The 14,756-nt window shown below is 39.9% G+C and overlaps 1 protein-coding gene across 1 annotated transcript in view; it reads right to left on the reverse strand.

Moving 5' to 3' along the window:
* Positions 1-1,568: 1,568 nt before the first annotated feature.
* The window catches only part of LOC308089523 (H-2 class II histocompatibility antigen, E-S beta chain-like), a 52,352-nt gene continuing 39,164 nt past the window's right edge, over positions 1,569-14,756 (reverse strand). The window contains exons 3-9 of the mRNA XM_080434301.1: positions 10,517-10,771; positions 7,020-7,292; positions 4,061-4,280; positions 3,390-3,457; positions 2,694-2,807; positions 2,175-2,231; positions 1,569-1,675 (exon numbers count right to left, since the gene is read on the reverse strand). Coding sequence (XP_080290427.1) covers positions 2,194-2,231; positions 2,694-2,807; positions 3,390-3,457; positions 4,061-4,280; positions 7,020-7,292; positions 10,517-10,771 — 968 coding nt within the window. The 3' untranslated portion in view covers positions 1,569-1,675; positions 2,175-2,193. The remainder of the gene's footprint in view (positions 1,676-2,174; positions 2,232-2,693; positions 2,808-3,389; positions 3,458-4,060; positions 4,281-7,019; positions 7,293-10,516; positions 10,772-14,756) is intronic.

The following is a 14,756-nucleotide window of genomic DNA, read 5'->3' on the forward strand; positions in this document are numbered from 1 at the left end:
ATCGTAACACATTAATTATCACACATTATAAATGATTACATAATAAATGACTTATGGTCAATTATAAAATAGTAAAACCTTTTTCACAAACATGGCTGACTGACTTCCATTCAGATGGATATTAATATTAATGTTATGAAGAACTCTGATTGTGTGTTTGATCATCCTCCTATAATTCCACAAACCTCTGAGAGCAAAAACCTCTGAGAGCAAAAATGTGTGCCCGGTTCTTCTCACTGCCTGGAGCTAAATTGATCTGATTTTGCACACAGCCATTGCCCATTACCATCTGAACACAACTGCAAAGCCCTTTTTTAATTTCAACAAATCTCAGCTTATTATTAGCGTTTATGTGTCAAACAATGGGAGATCACACTGCACAGGGTTGCCACGTTTCGCGCGAGAAACAAGCAGCAAGGTCTATGAAAACAAGCCCAAACGAAGCGCAACCTACAAGCAACAAGGTCAACGAAAAGAAGGCCACACGAAGCTCCTTCACACATATACATTGCCTCTTGGAAAACAGCAGATCTACAAGCTCACAACGCGTCCCCACACCCACCTGCACTTTCACAACCAACGCCAAAAACACACTACCACCAATATTCGCCCTAAACCGCTTACAATAGGCGAACATGGCAACACCAACGTCTGCCTTCTGCCAGGGAGCCACAACAGGGCGCGCCACAGGACGTGCAATAACCCCACGTTTGCAACTACTTTCACCTGCGCACTTCACCGGGTATGGTCTAGTTTTTTAATGTTTCAATATAGTTTATTACACGGCTTGGTTGAATGCTTGATTCTTATTGGTCACTCACTGAATTCAGCGGTCTTCTTTTGATTAATGACCTCTGAACTCAATAACAGACTGTTGTCTAATCAAAGACTCATAAATAATCAATACAGTAACTGAATATTGATTCTATTTTATCAACAACTTCCCCTTGTTTTCTGAGGCGACCGTGTTGCTCTGGACACACCTGGCATAAATTAATGAAATACTTTCATTATCGTAAGCAATGAAATCCTTTGTTTTGTTACTTTTGGGTTGATTTATTAATTTCTTTATTAAGTAGCCGTGTAATAAGCAGGATAATCAATGGGGAGCTGGTTATTATTGAGAAATAAAGCCCTTCAGGGTGATACAGACCCTCTGCTATCGGGTCTAATCACCTTGTCTGGGTTTATTTCTCAATAATGACCGGCTCCTCATTGATTATCACTTTGTGTAGAACTCAGTACAAGTGTTGTCACTGACATGTTATGTTTGTGTTTTCTGACCACAGACACTATAACAGTTATTTGATGAATCTTCCACACTAATTATCCTTAGCATTTTGTTAAAAAGACACATCTGTTAAAAAGCTTGATGATGTCATCATTGTGCAGCTGTTATGACTATTTAAAAGCTTGATGATGTCATCATTGTGCTGCTGTTATGACTATTTAAAAGCTTGATGATGTCATCATTGTGCTGCTGTTATGACTATTTAAAAGCTTGATGATGTCATCATTGTGCTGCTGTTATGCCTATTTAAAAGCTTGATGATGTCATCATTGTGCTACTGTTATGACTATTCATATTTAAAAGCTGGACACGCATGTATTTCCTCCTCTCTCCACCAGGGGGCAGCAATGACTGTCTGCTTCTCTGAAAACACACCCAGGTGTTCTGTGAAAAGACAATAAACCAATAAGAATCAGAATGTATTAACTGTGTGAACATGTTAACACTTTAGAACAACCTTCCCTTATATTCAATGAACTGAATCATTGGAAAGTCTGGTGATGCAAGGTTATGCTGACTCTCTCACTGCGCCTCGCCATTGTGCCTCATTAAACATGTTTATTTGATTAATGAATATTTGATTGATTGATGAATCAATACATCTGACCACATTGTCAACAGTGTCGTCTGATACAACTTTACATTATTTGATTATTACATTTGATTATTAGATTAATTATGATAAGAAATTAAATTAGTTATATCTCTGAAAATCAATGTTCAAAGTAGTTGAATAAGTTAATTAATTCAGTAGTTTGTATTAGTATCCTAGTCTAATTGTTTCACTACTTACACCAGCACGTTGTTTTGTGAATGTGTTCTAGTTTTATACACTTTTATACATTTTAAATAAAAGTGAATTAAAAAGAAAGAGGGAGTGAACCTGGGTGTGTGGGAGGAGTCTAAAGATCGTCATTGGTTGTCGGCACCAGAATACGACCTGATAGAAGAAGAAGAGCGACAGTTAAAACACACCGACAGACAGACAGACAGACAGACAGACAAACAACACAATAACATTAGGGTTCAGTCATCAGGGTCACATGTTGCATCAGAACTAATGTGAACATTTGACTCTTATTTAGGACTAAATGTAACACTGATGTATTAAAGCAAAATGTGACAACATAGAACACACTTTGACCTCTAACTAGGTTGTCTAAACTGGTCTAAACCGGTTAAGGTTCTAAATCTAAACCAATGTAAACCAGTTTAGGTTGTGGCTTTACATGTTTGTTTGTATGTTTGTTTGTTTGCATTTCTGTGAGGGTTCCACATGTCATGTGATCCTCTGTTGATCTGACCTCATTTCTTCCACTGGTAGTATAATACTTAATTAACATGTTAATTAAACATGTTAATTCAACATGTAATAAACATGTTAATTAAACATGCTAATCACCTCGTTTCTTCCACTGGAAGTAGATGAATCCAGACAGGAACAAGACCAGACCCAGAACCAGACCTGATGCTCCCATGGCCACCGTGTTCTTCACTGACTCTGGCATGGTAAAATCTGTCAACACAAATATTATATTATAATAATGATATGATATGATATGATATTATATTATTACAGTAGATTAAAACACCTTGTTCTTCATTGACTCTGGCATGGAGTCATCTGACAATAATATGACAACAACCAAACACAGTATGTGACATAAGACAGAGTACAGTACAGTTAAACTGTACAGTAAACAGAGTACAATAAAGTAAACTAAATCAGTGGCCAACTACTGAAGTCATGTAGCAGCCAACTATGTTTTATTGTGTATACTATGTTTAGTACAGGTAGCTAACATGTGGATGTGGGAGTAGCCATTAGTAAACAAAGATGATGTACCTCATCTAGACAAGACACTTATAAGCTCTAAGTAGGTGAGGCTCCTGTCATGACCTTCTTATTAGAATTTAGAATGGTTACTTTTTAGGAGTTTAAGTTTTCATGTATTTTTATTGTTATTTTTATGTGCTGTTTTTACTTTCTGTAAAACAAATATACCTTCAGGTAAAAATAGAGAATAATCCTTTAACCCTTAAAACAGAGTGTAGTGTAACACATTACAGTAGATTACAGTAGATTACAGTAACTGACCCCAGTCCATCTTGATAGGCGCGGTCAGGCTGGGATGTTCCACCATGCATGTGATCTTCTCTCCTGATCTGTAACTCACACACACACACACACACACACACACACGTGCGTCCACAAGTTGAATGTGTGTCCATGTGGATCTGCTCAGAGCTGAAGCGGCCCCTCCTCCCCGCCCGGTATGGCAGTGAGTGAGCAGCTGTTAATTAACACTAACATTAGGACAGATTGTGAAAGTAGCCGATCTACACGCTGAAACACACCGCGATTCAACACATTGATCCATTGATCTTTGTTAATATTTTGTTTTCAAACCTGTTTGACTATTTTTGTGTAGAAGTGTGAATGCCCCGCTGGGCTCTCCTCCGCTCTAGTGTTTATTGTGTATTCCACTATTCCCTCCCCAATGCAGGAAAAATAGGAAGGCAAGAGGCAGAAGAAACTTAGCAACGAGATACGCACGTAAAAGCGTGTTCCTGTGTGTGTATTCATGTATAATGTGCTCGTGCGTGGGTCTCTGTGTGCGTTCGTCATGCGTGCACGCATATATATTATATAATATTAGCCTACCAATTAATGGGCCATTTTCAACACTTGTTTTATTTTGAATGAATATATGTATAGGTGTCTATTAAGTGTGTATTTCTATGTATAGGTGTCTGTTAGGTGTGTACCTGGGTGTGTACTCCAGGTAGGAGTGGTACTGGTAGTACCAGTCTCCATCAGACAGCTCATCGGTAGAGGAGAGACCAGAGGTCAAAGGTTCTTGACCTATCCACCAGGTCACCAGGATCACTTTAGGATAGAAGTCGTAGCTGCTGCACCTCAGCATGTGAGTGTGTTCACCACGACGAGGGGGAGTCATTGACTTCAGTCTCACTTTGGGCTCCACTCCTAAAAAAGATGATTATCATTATCATTATCATTATCATTATCATTATCATTATCATTATCACTATTATTATTATCAGTCATAGGAAAATGTCATTATCATTAATAATTGTATATCATCCAAATGAGATCCAAATGATCCAGAAAGCTGCAAAACGCTTGGTCATCAACCAGCAAAAATGTATCTCCCCCGTTCTCCTCTCCCTCCATTGGCTCCCAGTTGCTGCCCTCACAGAGTACAAAACACTGATGTTGGCCTACAAAGCAACCAAAGGTATGACACCCCCATATCTTCAAGCCTGATCCAACCCTACAACCCCTCCCACTCACTCAGATCAGCTAACACAGGGAAGCTGTCAGAACCTTCTCTAAAACACCCTGGACAACGCTCCACACGTCCTAGACTCTTCTCTCTTCTCTAAAACACCCTGGACAACGCTCCACACGTCCCAGACTCTTCTCTCTTCTCTAAAACACCCTGGACAACGCTCCACACGTCCTAGACTCTTCTCCCTTCTCTAAAACACCCTGGACAACGCTCCACACGTCCTAGACTCTTCTCTCTTCTCTAAAACACCCTGGACAACGCTCCACACGTCCTAGACTCTTCTCCCTTCTATAAAACACCCTGGACAACGCTCCACACGTCCTAGACTCTTCTCTCTTCTCTAAAACACCCTGGACAACGCTCCACACGTCCTAGACTCTTCTCCCTTCTATAAAACACCCTGGACAACGCTCCACACGTCCTAGACTCTTCTCTCTTCTCTAAAACACCCTGGACAACGCTCCACACGTCCTAGACTCTTCTCCCTTCTCTAAAACACCCTGGACAACGCTCCACACGTCCTAGACTCTTCTCTCTTCTCTAAAACACCCTGGACAACGCTCCACACGTCCTAGACTCTTCTCCCTTCTCTAAAACACCCTGGACAACGCTCCACACGTCCTAGACTCTTCTCTCTTCTCTAAAACACCCTGGACAACGTTCCACACGTCCTAGACTCTTCTCTCTTCTCTAAAACACCCTGGACAACGCTCCACACGTCCTAGACTCTTCTCCCTTCTCTAAAACACCCTGGACAACGCTCCACACGTCCTAGACTCTTCTCCCTTCCCTAAAACACCCTGGACAACGTTCCACACGTCTTAGACTCTTCTCCCTTCCCTAAAACACCCTGGACAACGTTCCACACGTCTTAGACTCTTCTCCCTTCCCTAAAACACCCTGGACAACGCTCCACATGTCCTAGACTCTTCTCCCTTCTCTAAAACTTCCTGAACAACGCTCCACACGTCCTAGACTCTTCTCCCTTCCCTTCATTTGTAGACCTGGCATCCTATAGTTTGGATAGTTTCAATGCACAGATTCTTTATTTGTTTGATATTATACTGTTTAGACTGATGATAGGTTCTTGGTTTACCTATGATCCTAGATTACTATTTCTATGCATTTGATGTATTACCTTGTGTTTTCCTTGCTTACTGTAAATCACTCTGGATTAAGAGCGTCTGATAAATGCCTACATTGTAACTTGTAACTGTAAATGTCAGTGTTTAGCCAGCAGATGGCACCAGAGAACAAATGTTTCATAGAATACTGTAGATTCTACAATCTACAGTCTATGGGGCGGCCATAGCTGAGTGGTTAGTGAGCCCGCCTAGTGAACCAGCTGGCCCTGGTTGCCCCAGGTTCGATTCCAGGCTATCCCAGCATATGTGCCGATGATATGAAATTTGTCCCTGAGCAAGACTCTTAACCCCAATTGCTCACAGGTTCTCATTGGAAACAAGACCGCAAGGACTTTCATGAACGACCTGTTAAAAGGAATTATCCTTATCCTTAATAGTCTACAGTTTTCTACGATGTAGAATTTATTTATATAATGTAATTTAAACATATTAAATAATTCACAGTTACACAGTGCTTTACATGAACAAAAATAAACCAAGCAATATCATTTGATGAAAATAGTACAAATGAGTAGAAACAAACAACACACATAATCCTGTAAGATACTAAATTACTAAAGTGATTAAAAACATACAAAACAAACTAGTAAAGACAATAATTAAAATATAACATCAGGAGGGTAAATGAAGTGTATAGAGGTGTGTTTTATCCTGCATGGTTCTTTTTAAAGTTCATTTAAAAACATTAATCCTGGTGTCTCTGTTTTAGGAAGGTCATTATATGTAGGTGAAAACACTCTGAAATAGATCTATGTTTCATTCGGTAAAATTCGGCACTCGTGCCGCGCTATGAGCTTGTAGATCTGCTATTCTTTGAAAAATCATGAAAATATGTGTTACTCTTTATATATAAGTATTTTTTTAAAGCGAACATTTGTCAAATGTTTTGTTTCAGGGACCCCCAGAGTTACAAATGTTCACGTTATAAAATATATATTCAAAGATTTGCACACATTGTCAAGATTAAAAAAAAATAGCAGATCTACAAGCTCATCGCGCGGCACTCGGTGCCGCGCGATGAGCTTGTAGATCTGCTATTTTTGAATAGCTAAAGAAATCTAAAATGACAGAGATGCGTCCCCGGATTGAATGGGTTAAGGGGTCCAGGCCTGGACCGTCACGCTACGGCCCAGACCAAGGGATGTTTTATAATCATTATCAGATCAATATTAGCACCATTAATCATCTCTGAATAGAATGATTTATTATGATGTCATGTTATAGTTTATGAGGTGATGAGTGTTGAGTGCTGCTCTGAGATCAGCTCACCTCTCTTGTTCAGAACAGAGGAGTAGTAGGTCTCAATGTTGGGTTTGCAGATTGCCTCTCGTTGTGCTCTCCACCCAGCCAGGTATGTAGGATCTTTATTCCAGAGCTCTGCGTTCTTCACACCAAGCTCAGTGTATCCAACAAACTGATCTACTCTACTGTCCCACCTGGTGATCTCATCACCATCGAAATTCAATGAGGATATGAACTGTATGTCCTTCAGCTCACTGGAGTTAAACACACAGCGTTTAGCCGTATAGAGCACATATCCATCTGGAAATAGACAATTAAAAATGACATTAATGTTCAGTTTTATTATCATCTGTATAATATCAACACTAGGCGAACTGCCCCCTATCGGCCAAATATGTCATTACATAAAGTCTAAAATAGGTTTAGGTTTGTGTGTTTGTGTGTGTGTGTGTGTGTGTGTGTGTGTGTGCGTGTGCGTGTGCGTGTGCGTGTGCGTGTGCGTGTGCGTGTGCGTGTGTGTGTGTGTGTGTGTGTGTGTGTGTGTGCGTGCGTGCGTGCGTGTGTGAGCCACAGCCACAGAGTAATAGGAGGAAGGCGGGGCTACTAGCAGCCAGTGGTGGAAAAAAGTACTCAAATGTTTTACAAGTAATTAAGTAAAAGTATCAATTTTGCAATATAGTAATACTCTGTTACAAGTAAAAGTCCAGAATTCAAAATGTACTTGAGTAAAAGTACAAAAGTATTGGTATGAAAATATAATTTAAGTACCAAAAGTAAAAGTACTCATTATTGTGCAGAATGTCCCTTTCAAGTTTTCAAATGTATGAAAATCCTTATAGCAGATCCAATAGCAGATCTACTAGCTCACAATGCGTCGCATCACAACACATTGTGAGCTTGTAGATCTGCTATTTTCAAATGGCCAAAATGTATATAGGGCTGAAGTGGTTAATGTATGTTTTGTAATAATAATCAAAATCTACAAAGTAACTAGTAACTAAAGTTTTAAAGTAAATGTAGTGGAGTAAAAGTACAATATTTGGATCAGAGATGTAGTGGAGTAGAAGTAAAAGTATTGAAAACTGGGAAGACTCAAGTAAAGTACAAATACCTCAAAATTGTACTTAAGTACAGTACTTAAGTAAATCTACTCAGTTACTTTCCACCACTGCTAGCAGCCCACACACTGACTGCAACTCACTGTGAGAGACGAGGGAGCGTCTTCAGGTGAATGGGACAAGTGATTAAGAACCATTGGAAGCTAATTAAATAACAATAGAATAGTTAATGAGTGGGGCGGGGCCTCTCAACCCCCCTCCTCCCCAAAGCTACATTTACAGCAGGAAGCCACATGGGAGGAGCTTCACACAACTGATTCAGTTGTGTGTCTCATGTATGAAAGACATACTATATAGCCTACGTTAGTGTGTGTGTTCATGTATGAAAAACATACTATATAGCCTACGTTAGTGTGTGTGTGTGTTCATGTATGAAAAACATACTATATAGCCTACGTTAGTGTGTGTGTTCATGTATGAAAAACATACTATATAGCCTACGTTAGTGTGTGTGTCTCATGTATGAACTAGAAAAAGTGCTCCTCGGAGCACAGGTCTCCGCCAGGTCAGGTAGGTTATTGTGGCCTCCTGGTGGCGCTATAATAGGCCAATGTGTTTTGGGTGACATTTGCTCCTCAACATAGTGTGAATGTGCGTGCAAAGTTTGACCGTAATCGGACGCTGCTTTCATGATTTGCGGCATTTTGTTCAAAACAAGCCACTACTGCAAACTTTAGATGTCAATCTTGACCAATCATGATGGAATATGAAAAATCAAACACATCCGTCTTGATCACATGACTATAGAGATCATGTACTGATTTGCGTGAAATTTGGATAAAATCGGAATAAGTAATATGAAAACAATTGTTTTACATAAGTCGGCCTCTTGGTGGCGCTATAAAAGGCAGATGTGAAAAATGCAGGGCAAAGGTTTTTCCTTGACCTCTAGGGAGTGCGCTTACAAAGTTTTACACAGATCGGTGCAGTTATGGGTAAAACCATGAATCGGCCTGTTATAGCGCCACCATGGGGCTGATTTGAAAATATTCAAGTAGCATTTCTTCCTCTGCATAGTGGAAATATGCGTGCAAAATTTCAAGGAAATTGCATGCTGTGTTCATGATTTGAGGCATTTTGTTCAAAACGGAGCACTCCTGCAAACTTTGGAAGCCATTTTTAGCCAATCAGGATGGAATAAGACAAATCTGAAAGACACGTTTCCTTTAATGACTATAGAGATACTGTGTACCGATTTGCGGGAGTTTTGGACAAAATCAGTAGGAGTACTGTCAATTTTTTTTTGCACAAATCGGCCTCCTGGTGGCGCTATAAAAGGCCCATGTGAAAAATTTGGGGCAGAGGTTCTGCTGTGGCATCCAGGGAGTGTGTGTGCACAGTTTCACTGCGAGCAAGCCAACGGTGCCGGAGATTAGCTGTCCACAGACAGAATGACGGACGGACGGACGGACGGACGGACAGGGGGCAAAACATACGCTCTCGCCATGCCTTTCGGCCTGGCGGAGACAAAAACATACTATATAGCCTACGTTAGTGTGTGTGTTCATGTATGAAAAACATACTATATAGCCTACGTTAGTGTGTGTGTCTCATGTATGAAAAACATACTATAGCCTATGTTAGTGTGTGTGTTCATGTATGTAAAACATACTATATATCCTACGTTAGTGTGTGTCTCATGTATTCCACCGCCTAGCGTACATGTGAAACTCAGAGGTCACTCATTATCACATGAAAAAGACTATTGAAGTCCACATTTATGCCCCCCCCCCCCCCCCCCGCCAGCCTCTCCTCCTGCATCTACATAGTTGTATCATCTACATAGTTGTATCATCTACATAGTTGTATCATCTACATAGTTGTATCATCTACATAGTTGTATCATCTACACCTCACCTACAGCTCAGGCTGTACAGAGCAGATACTAATGCATAGATTTGTAAATTAAACATTAAAGCACCTTGAGCACATATTCATGTTTACTAAAAATACATATTATTTAGAAAATATGTCACCATAAAAAACATAAATGCTTAATATACATGTTTAACCCATTTAGCACAGCACTCGGTGCCGCGCTATGAGCTTGTAATCTTTGAATATATATATACTTTTAAAGCAAACATTTGTAACTCAAATATTTGCTTCTGGGGATTCTACAAATGTATTCTAAATCCTAACATTAAAAAAAACAAAAAAAACAGACGTTGCTATAATATCAGTGGTTCTCAAACCTTTTTCATGATTTCCCCCCCCAAAATAGCAGCTCTTGCGCGGCACTCGGTGCTGCGCTATGAGCTTGTAGATCTGCTATTTTTGAACAGCCAAAGAAATCTAAAATAACAGATATGTGTTCCTGGATTGAATGGGTTAAACATTTTCATTCATGTTAAATATATTCAACCGTTTTAGTTAATAACTATTGTGTTCATAGTATTCATGTACCTTTCACTGGTGGTTTCTTCAAGGCAGTGCGAATGGAGTCCAGCTGGGCTTTGCAGTAGTGCTGATCAGCCACAGCTCTTTCATAACCTCCTGGGAGGGTCATAGGATCTACAAACGGAGGCTGAGGGAACACCATCTTCCCTTTGTTGTAGTCTGCGTACTGCAACACTTCACCATCCAGTCCCATCATCTTCTCTTTATATGAGTCTTTAACTGTGTCTGAACAGCCAAGGAGATGAATGTGCTCATGAAACACTGGAAATAAAACAAAGATGACATTAAATTCAACAACAATCCTCTTCTTCATCATCATCATCATCATCATCATCATCATCATCATCATCATCATCATCATCATCATCTTCGTCATCTTAAACAGTCATGTTTGGTTCTAAAGTTGAATATTAGAAGTATCTTCCTGTCAAACATTTTATTCAACAGATTTAAATGTTTTTATAATATTATGAAACAGATTCATAATGATTTATTTCAGGATGTGAACATAACATTATATAATATAATGTAATATAATATACAGTGGTGGAAAAAGTACTCACATGTTTTACTTAAGTAAAAGTATCAATACTGCAATGTAGAAATACTAGCTGTTACAAGTATAAGTCCAGAATGTTTTATTTACTTGAGTAAAAGTACAAAAGTATTGGTGTCAAAATGTACTTAAAGTACCAAAAGTAGAAAGTACTCATTATACAGAATGTCCCATTTCACAAGTTTTCAAATGTATAAAAATCTTTTGAAAATAGCAGATCTACAAGCTCACAATGCGTCGCAATGCGACGTATTATGAGCTTGTAGATCTGCTATTTCTAATGGTCTAAATGTATATAGAGATGAAGTGTATGTTTTGTAATCAAAATCTACAAAGTAACTAGTAACTAAAGCTTTCAAATAATTGTAGTGGAGTAAAAGTATAATATTTGCCTCTGAAATGTAGTGGAGTAGAAGTAAAAATAGTGAAAATTGTACTTAAGTACAGTACTTGAGTAAATTGTTGAACATATGGAAACGTATTAGAACGTAATTTATGCACAGCTCACTTTAGGATATAGGCCTTAGATTATTTTATCACTTGATTTGCCTAAAGAAAGAATATGATATTGACTGACAGGTTGAAATGACTGCTGAGGTGCACTGGAAGGCTTGCAGCAGGCAGTAAGATTTGATAGATTTAATGCAAACGTGAATCATTTGATTTTCTCATGTATTTAACCTGATGTTATTAATGATTTAATGTACTCATGTATAATTGCTGATAATATGCAGTATAATTGCATTTACTGAATTATGCTCAGGTATAAGACACATCTTGGGGGAAATTTAACCCCCCAGTATGCCCATATATGGCCATGCTGAATGTCGGTGCAAGGTGCAAAGTAAGTGTTTTGTGTGTATGGGTGGCTGTTGAAAAAGGCACAACTAGAAAAAGTGCTCCTCAGAGCACAGGTCTCCGCCAGGTCAGGTACGTTATTGTGGCCTCCTGGTGGCACTATAATAGGCCAATGTGAAAAGGGTGCCATTTATTCTTAGGTCGTTCACGGCAATCGGACACTGCATTCATGATTTGAGGCATTTTGTTCCAAAAATGTGTTTTGCTATATTAGACCTGCTGGTGGCGCTATAACAGGCCAATGTGAAAAAGGGTGGCATTTCTTCCTTGGCCTAGTGGGAATGTGTTTGTGAAATTTCACGGAAATTGTTCATGATTTGAGGCATTTTGTTCAAAACGGACCAATCCTGCAAATTTTGGAAGCAAACCTTAGCCAATGAGGATGGAATATGGGAAATCGGACAGATCCATGTTGATCACATCACTATAGAGATACTGTGTACCGAATTGCATGACTATGGATAAAATCTGTAGGAGTAATGTAAACAAATGTGTTTTGCACAAATCGGCCTCCAGGTGGCGCTATAACAGGCCCATGTGAAAAATTTGAGGCAGAGGTTCTGAATTGGCATCCAGGGAGTGTGTGTGCACAGTTTCGAAGCGACCGGGCCAACGGTGCCAGAGATTAGCTGGTAACACACGGACAGGACGGACGGACACACACACACACGGACACACACACGGACGGACGGAGGGTAAAACATACTCTCTCGCCATGCCTTTCGGTCTGGCGGAGACAAAAAGCCACATACACACACACTGACTTCTAAGAATCACACCTACGTGCACACACATACACACACACTGACTTTCTTAACTTTCCAAGAATCACCAACGGGGTGAAAAAGGGATGAGCCTTTTGGACATAGAGAGGCTTTTAGACACAGGGGCCCTTTGGGCCCTTTGGGCTCTTAGGTTTTTGGGGCTTCTTCTCCTGCACCTTATTCAGATGTTAAACAGTCATGGCTCCACATGGAGGAAGGTAAGAAAAAAAATTACTTAACTGTGGAAACACACCAGACTTTTTTCGCACACACGCGCATATACGCACACACGCACACACGCACTTTTAGATCCAGTCCTATTTTAAAGCCTGCGTATGCGGGACTCGCGTATCTCGCGTATCCGCGCGCCTGGTGTAGCCGCTATCATTGATATCAATTGGATCTAAACAAACGCGCTCTACGCGCCACGCATACGCGCGCTTTGAAAAGTCTGGTGTAGATCGGCCGTAAATTAAAAAAGGGAAATTACTCTATTTTGAGATGAAACCTATTTGGTGTTTATTAATAATTATTATAACTATAAATAATAAATAATATTAATAATTTGTATTATACATTTTTGGAACTACCAAATTTAGACTGGCCTGTATTTCAGGCTGAATGAGATCTAAATGGAACCTCCTCCTTTTTAATCTAAATTCTAAATTAGTTTAGGACAAGCCTAAATTAAGGCATTTGTAACTCTGACCAGACAGACATGAAACATTCCTAGATTTCATTTATATTTGTATTTTGTATTGTTAAATACACATCTGTAATCCCACTATGAACTGAGCAAATAAAGGGAAGCTTTTAATCTTCCAAAAAGCCTCATTTTCTGAGTTAGTGCTATAGAGATAAATAGACTATAGGTTTCTTCTGAAGGACATCACCACGCCCTTGGTGAGTATGGGAATTCCACACAAACGACTGATACATTACTGATATAATACACACCTCATTCAGGTAGAGATCTGTAGCTGATGCAATGTTTGATGCAATGTTTGATGCAATGACTTGTTTTGCAATGACTTTATGCTATGATTATGTGCAGTGGTTTTGCATGATGGTATAAATGTAAATATGGTTTGCATGGTTTGGCTCGTTATCCCTGTGTGACTAGACTTAGGACCAATAGAAATTCCAAGTTGTGGGCATAGGATGTGAGTGGGTTTTGATAGGATGAGCATCAGTGCATTTCTCTAGACGGAGGAGTAGAACAGGTTGGTTCATGAGAGTCTTGAGTATTTTAACTGGTACAAGGGACCCCCCCCCATTTAAAAATAAGAGCACCTCAGTCTCTTTTAAAATGAAAGTAATTCAGAGGACAGGAGCCTATCCTATGTCTGACAGCGCCGCGCCACAGTTTTCTGCCACAACGCCACCTAGAGCCTTTTTTGCCCCCCCCCCCCCCCCCCCCCCAGTGGCGCCCTAGGCAACTGCCTACTCTGCCTAATGGGCGCGCCGGCCCTGAGTTGACATTTCTTCTGAAGCAGACCAGTAGATTAAAGAGGCCCCTCTGTCCTCTGCTCTTCTTATAACTGTGATATCTCCAGGCCCATGTTGTGTCTTAAGTCAGGGACTGGACTACTGGGGGAGGTTTAGTTGTTAAGGGGTCTACGGATGGTGACCAGACTTAGACCAGAAATTAGCCGTAAATTCCCTGAAGGCCACAGGCCGGTCGAGTTTACTCTGAAATCACCATGGTGAGAATATGTTGTTACTTCAAATAATTTTAGTGGAGTAAAAGTATAATATTTGTGTCTGAAATGTAGTGGAGTAGAAGTTAAAATACTGAAAATTGGAAGTACTCCAGTAAAGTAAAAAATACCTCAAAATTCTACTTAAGTACAGTACTTGAGTATGTACTTAGTTACTTTACACCACTGATAATATAATATAATGAAAGGTTAGAATATGCATGCGTGTGCATGTGCGTGTGCGTGTGCGTGTGCGTGTGCGTGTGCGTGTGCGTGTGCGCGTGTGTGTGTGCGTGCGTGCGTGCGTGCGTTTGTGAGCTATACCGCTTACCAATGGTATTATAAATAATAACAGTATGAATAAACTG

Source organism: Gymnoscopelus braueri (assembly GCF_963280865.1).
Source record: "Gymnoscopelus braueri genome assembly, chromosome: 7".
Lineage (NCBI taxonomy): Eukaryota > Metazoa > Chordata > Actinopteri > Myctophiformes > Myctophidae > Gymnoscopelus > Gymnoscopelus braueri.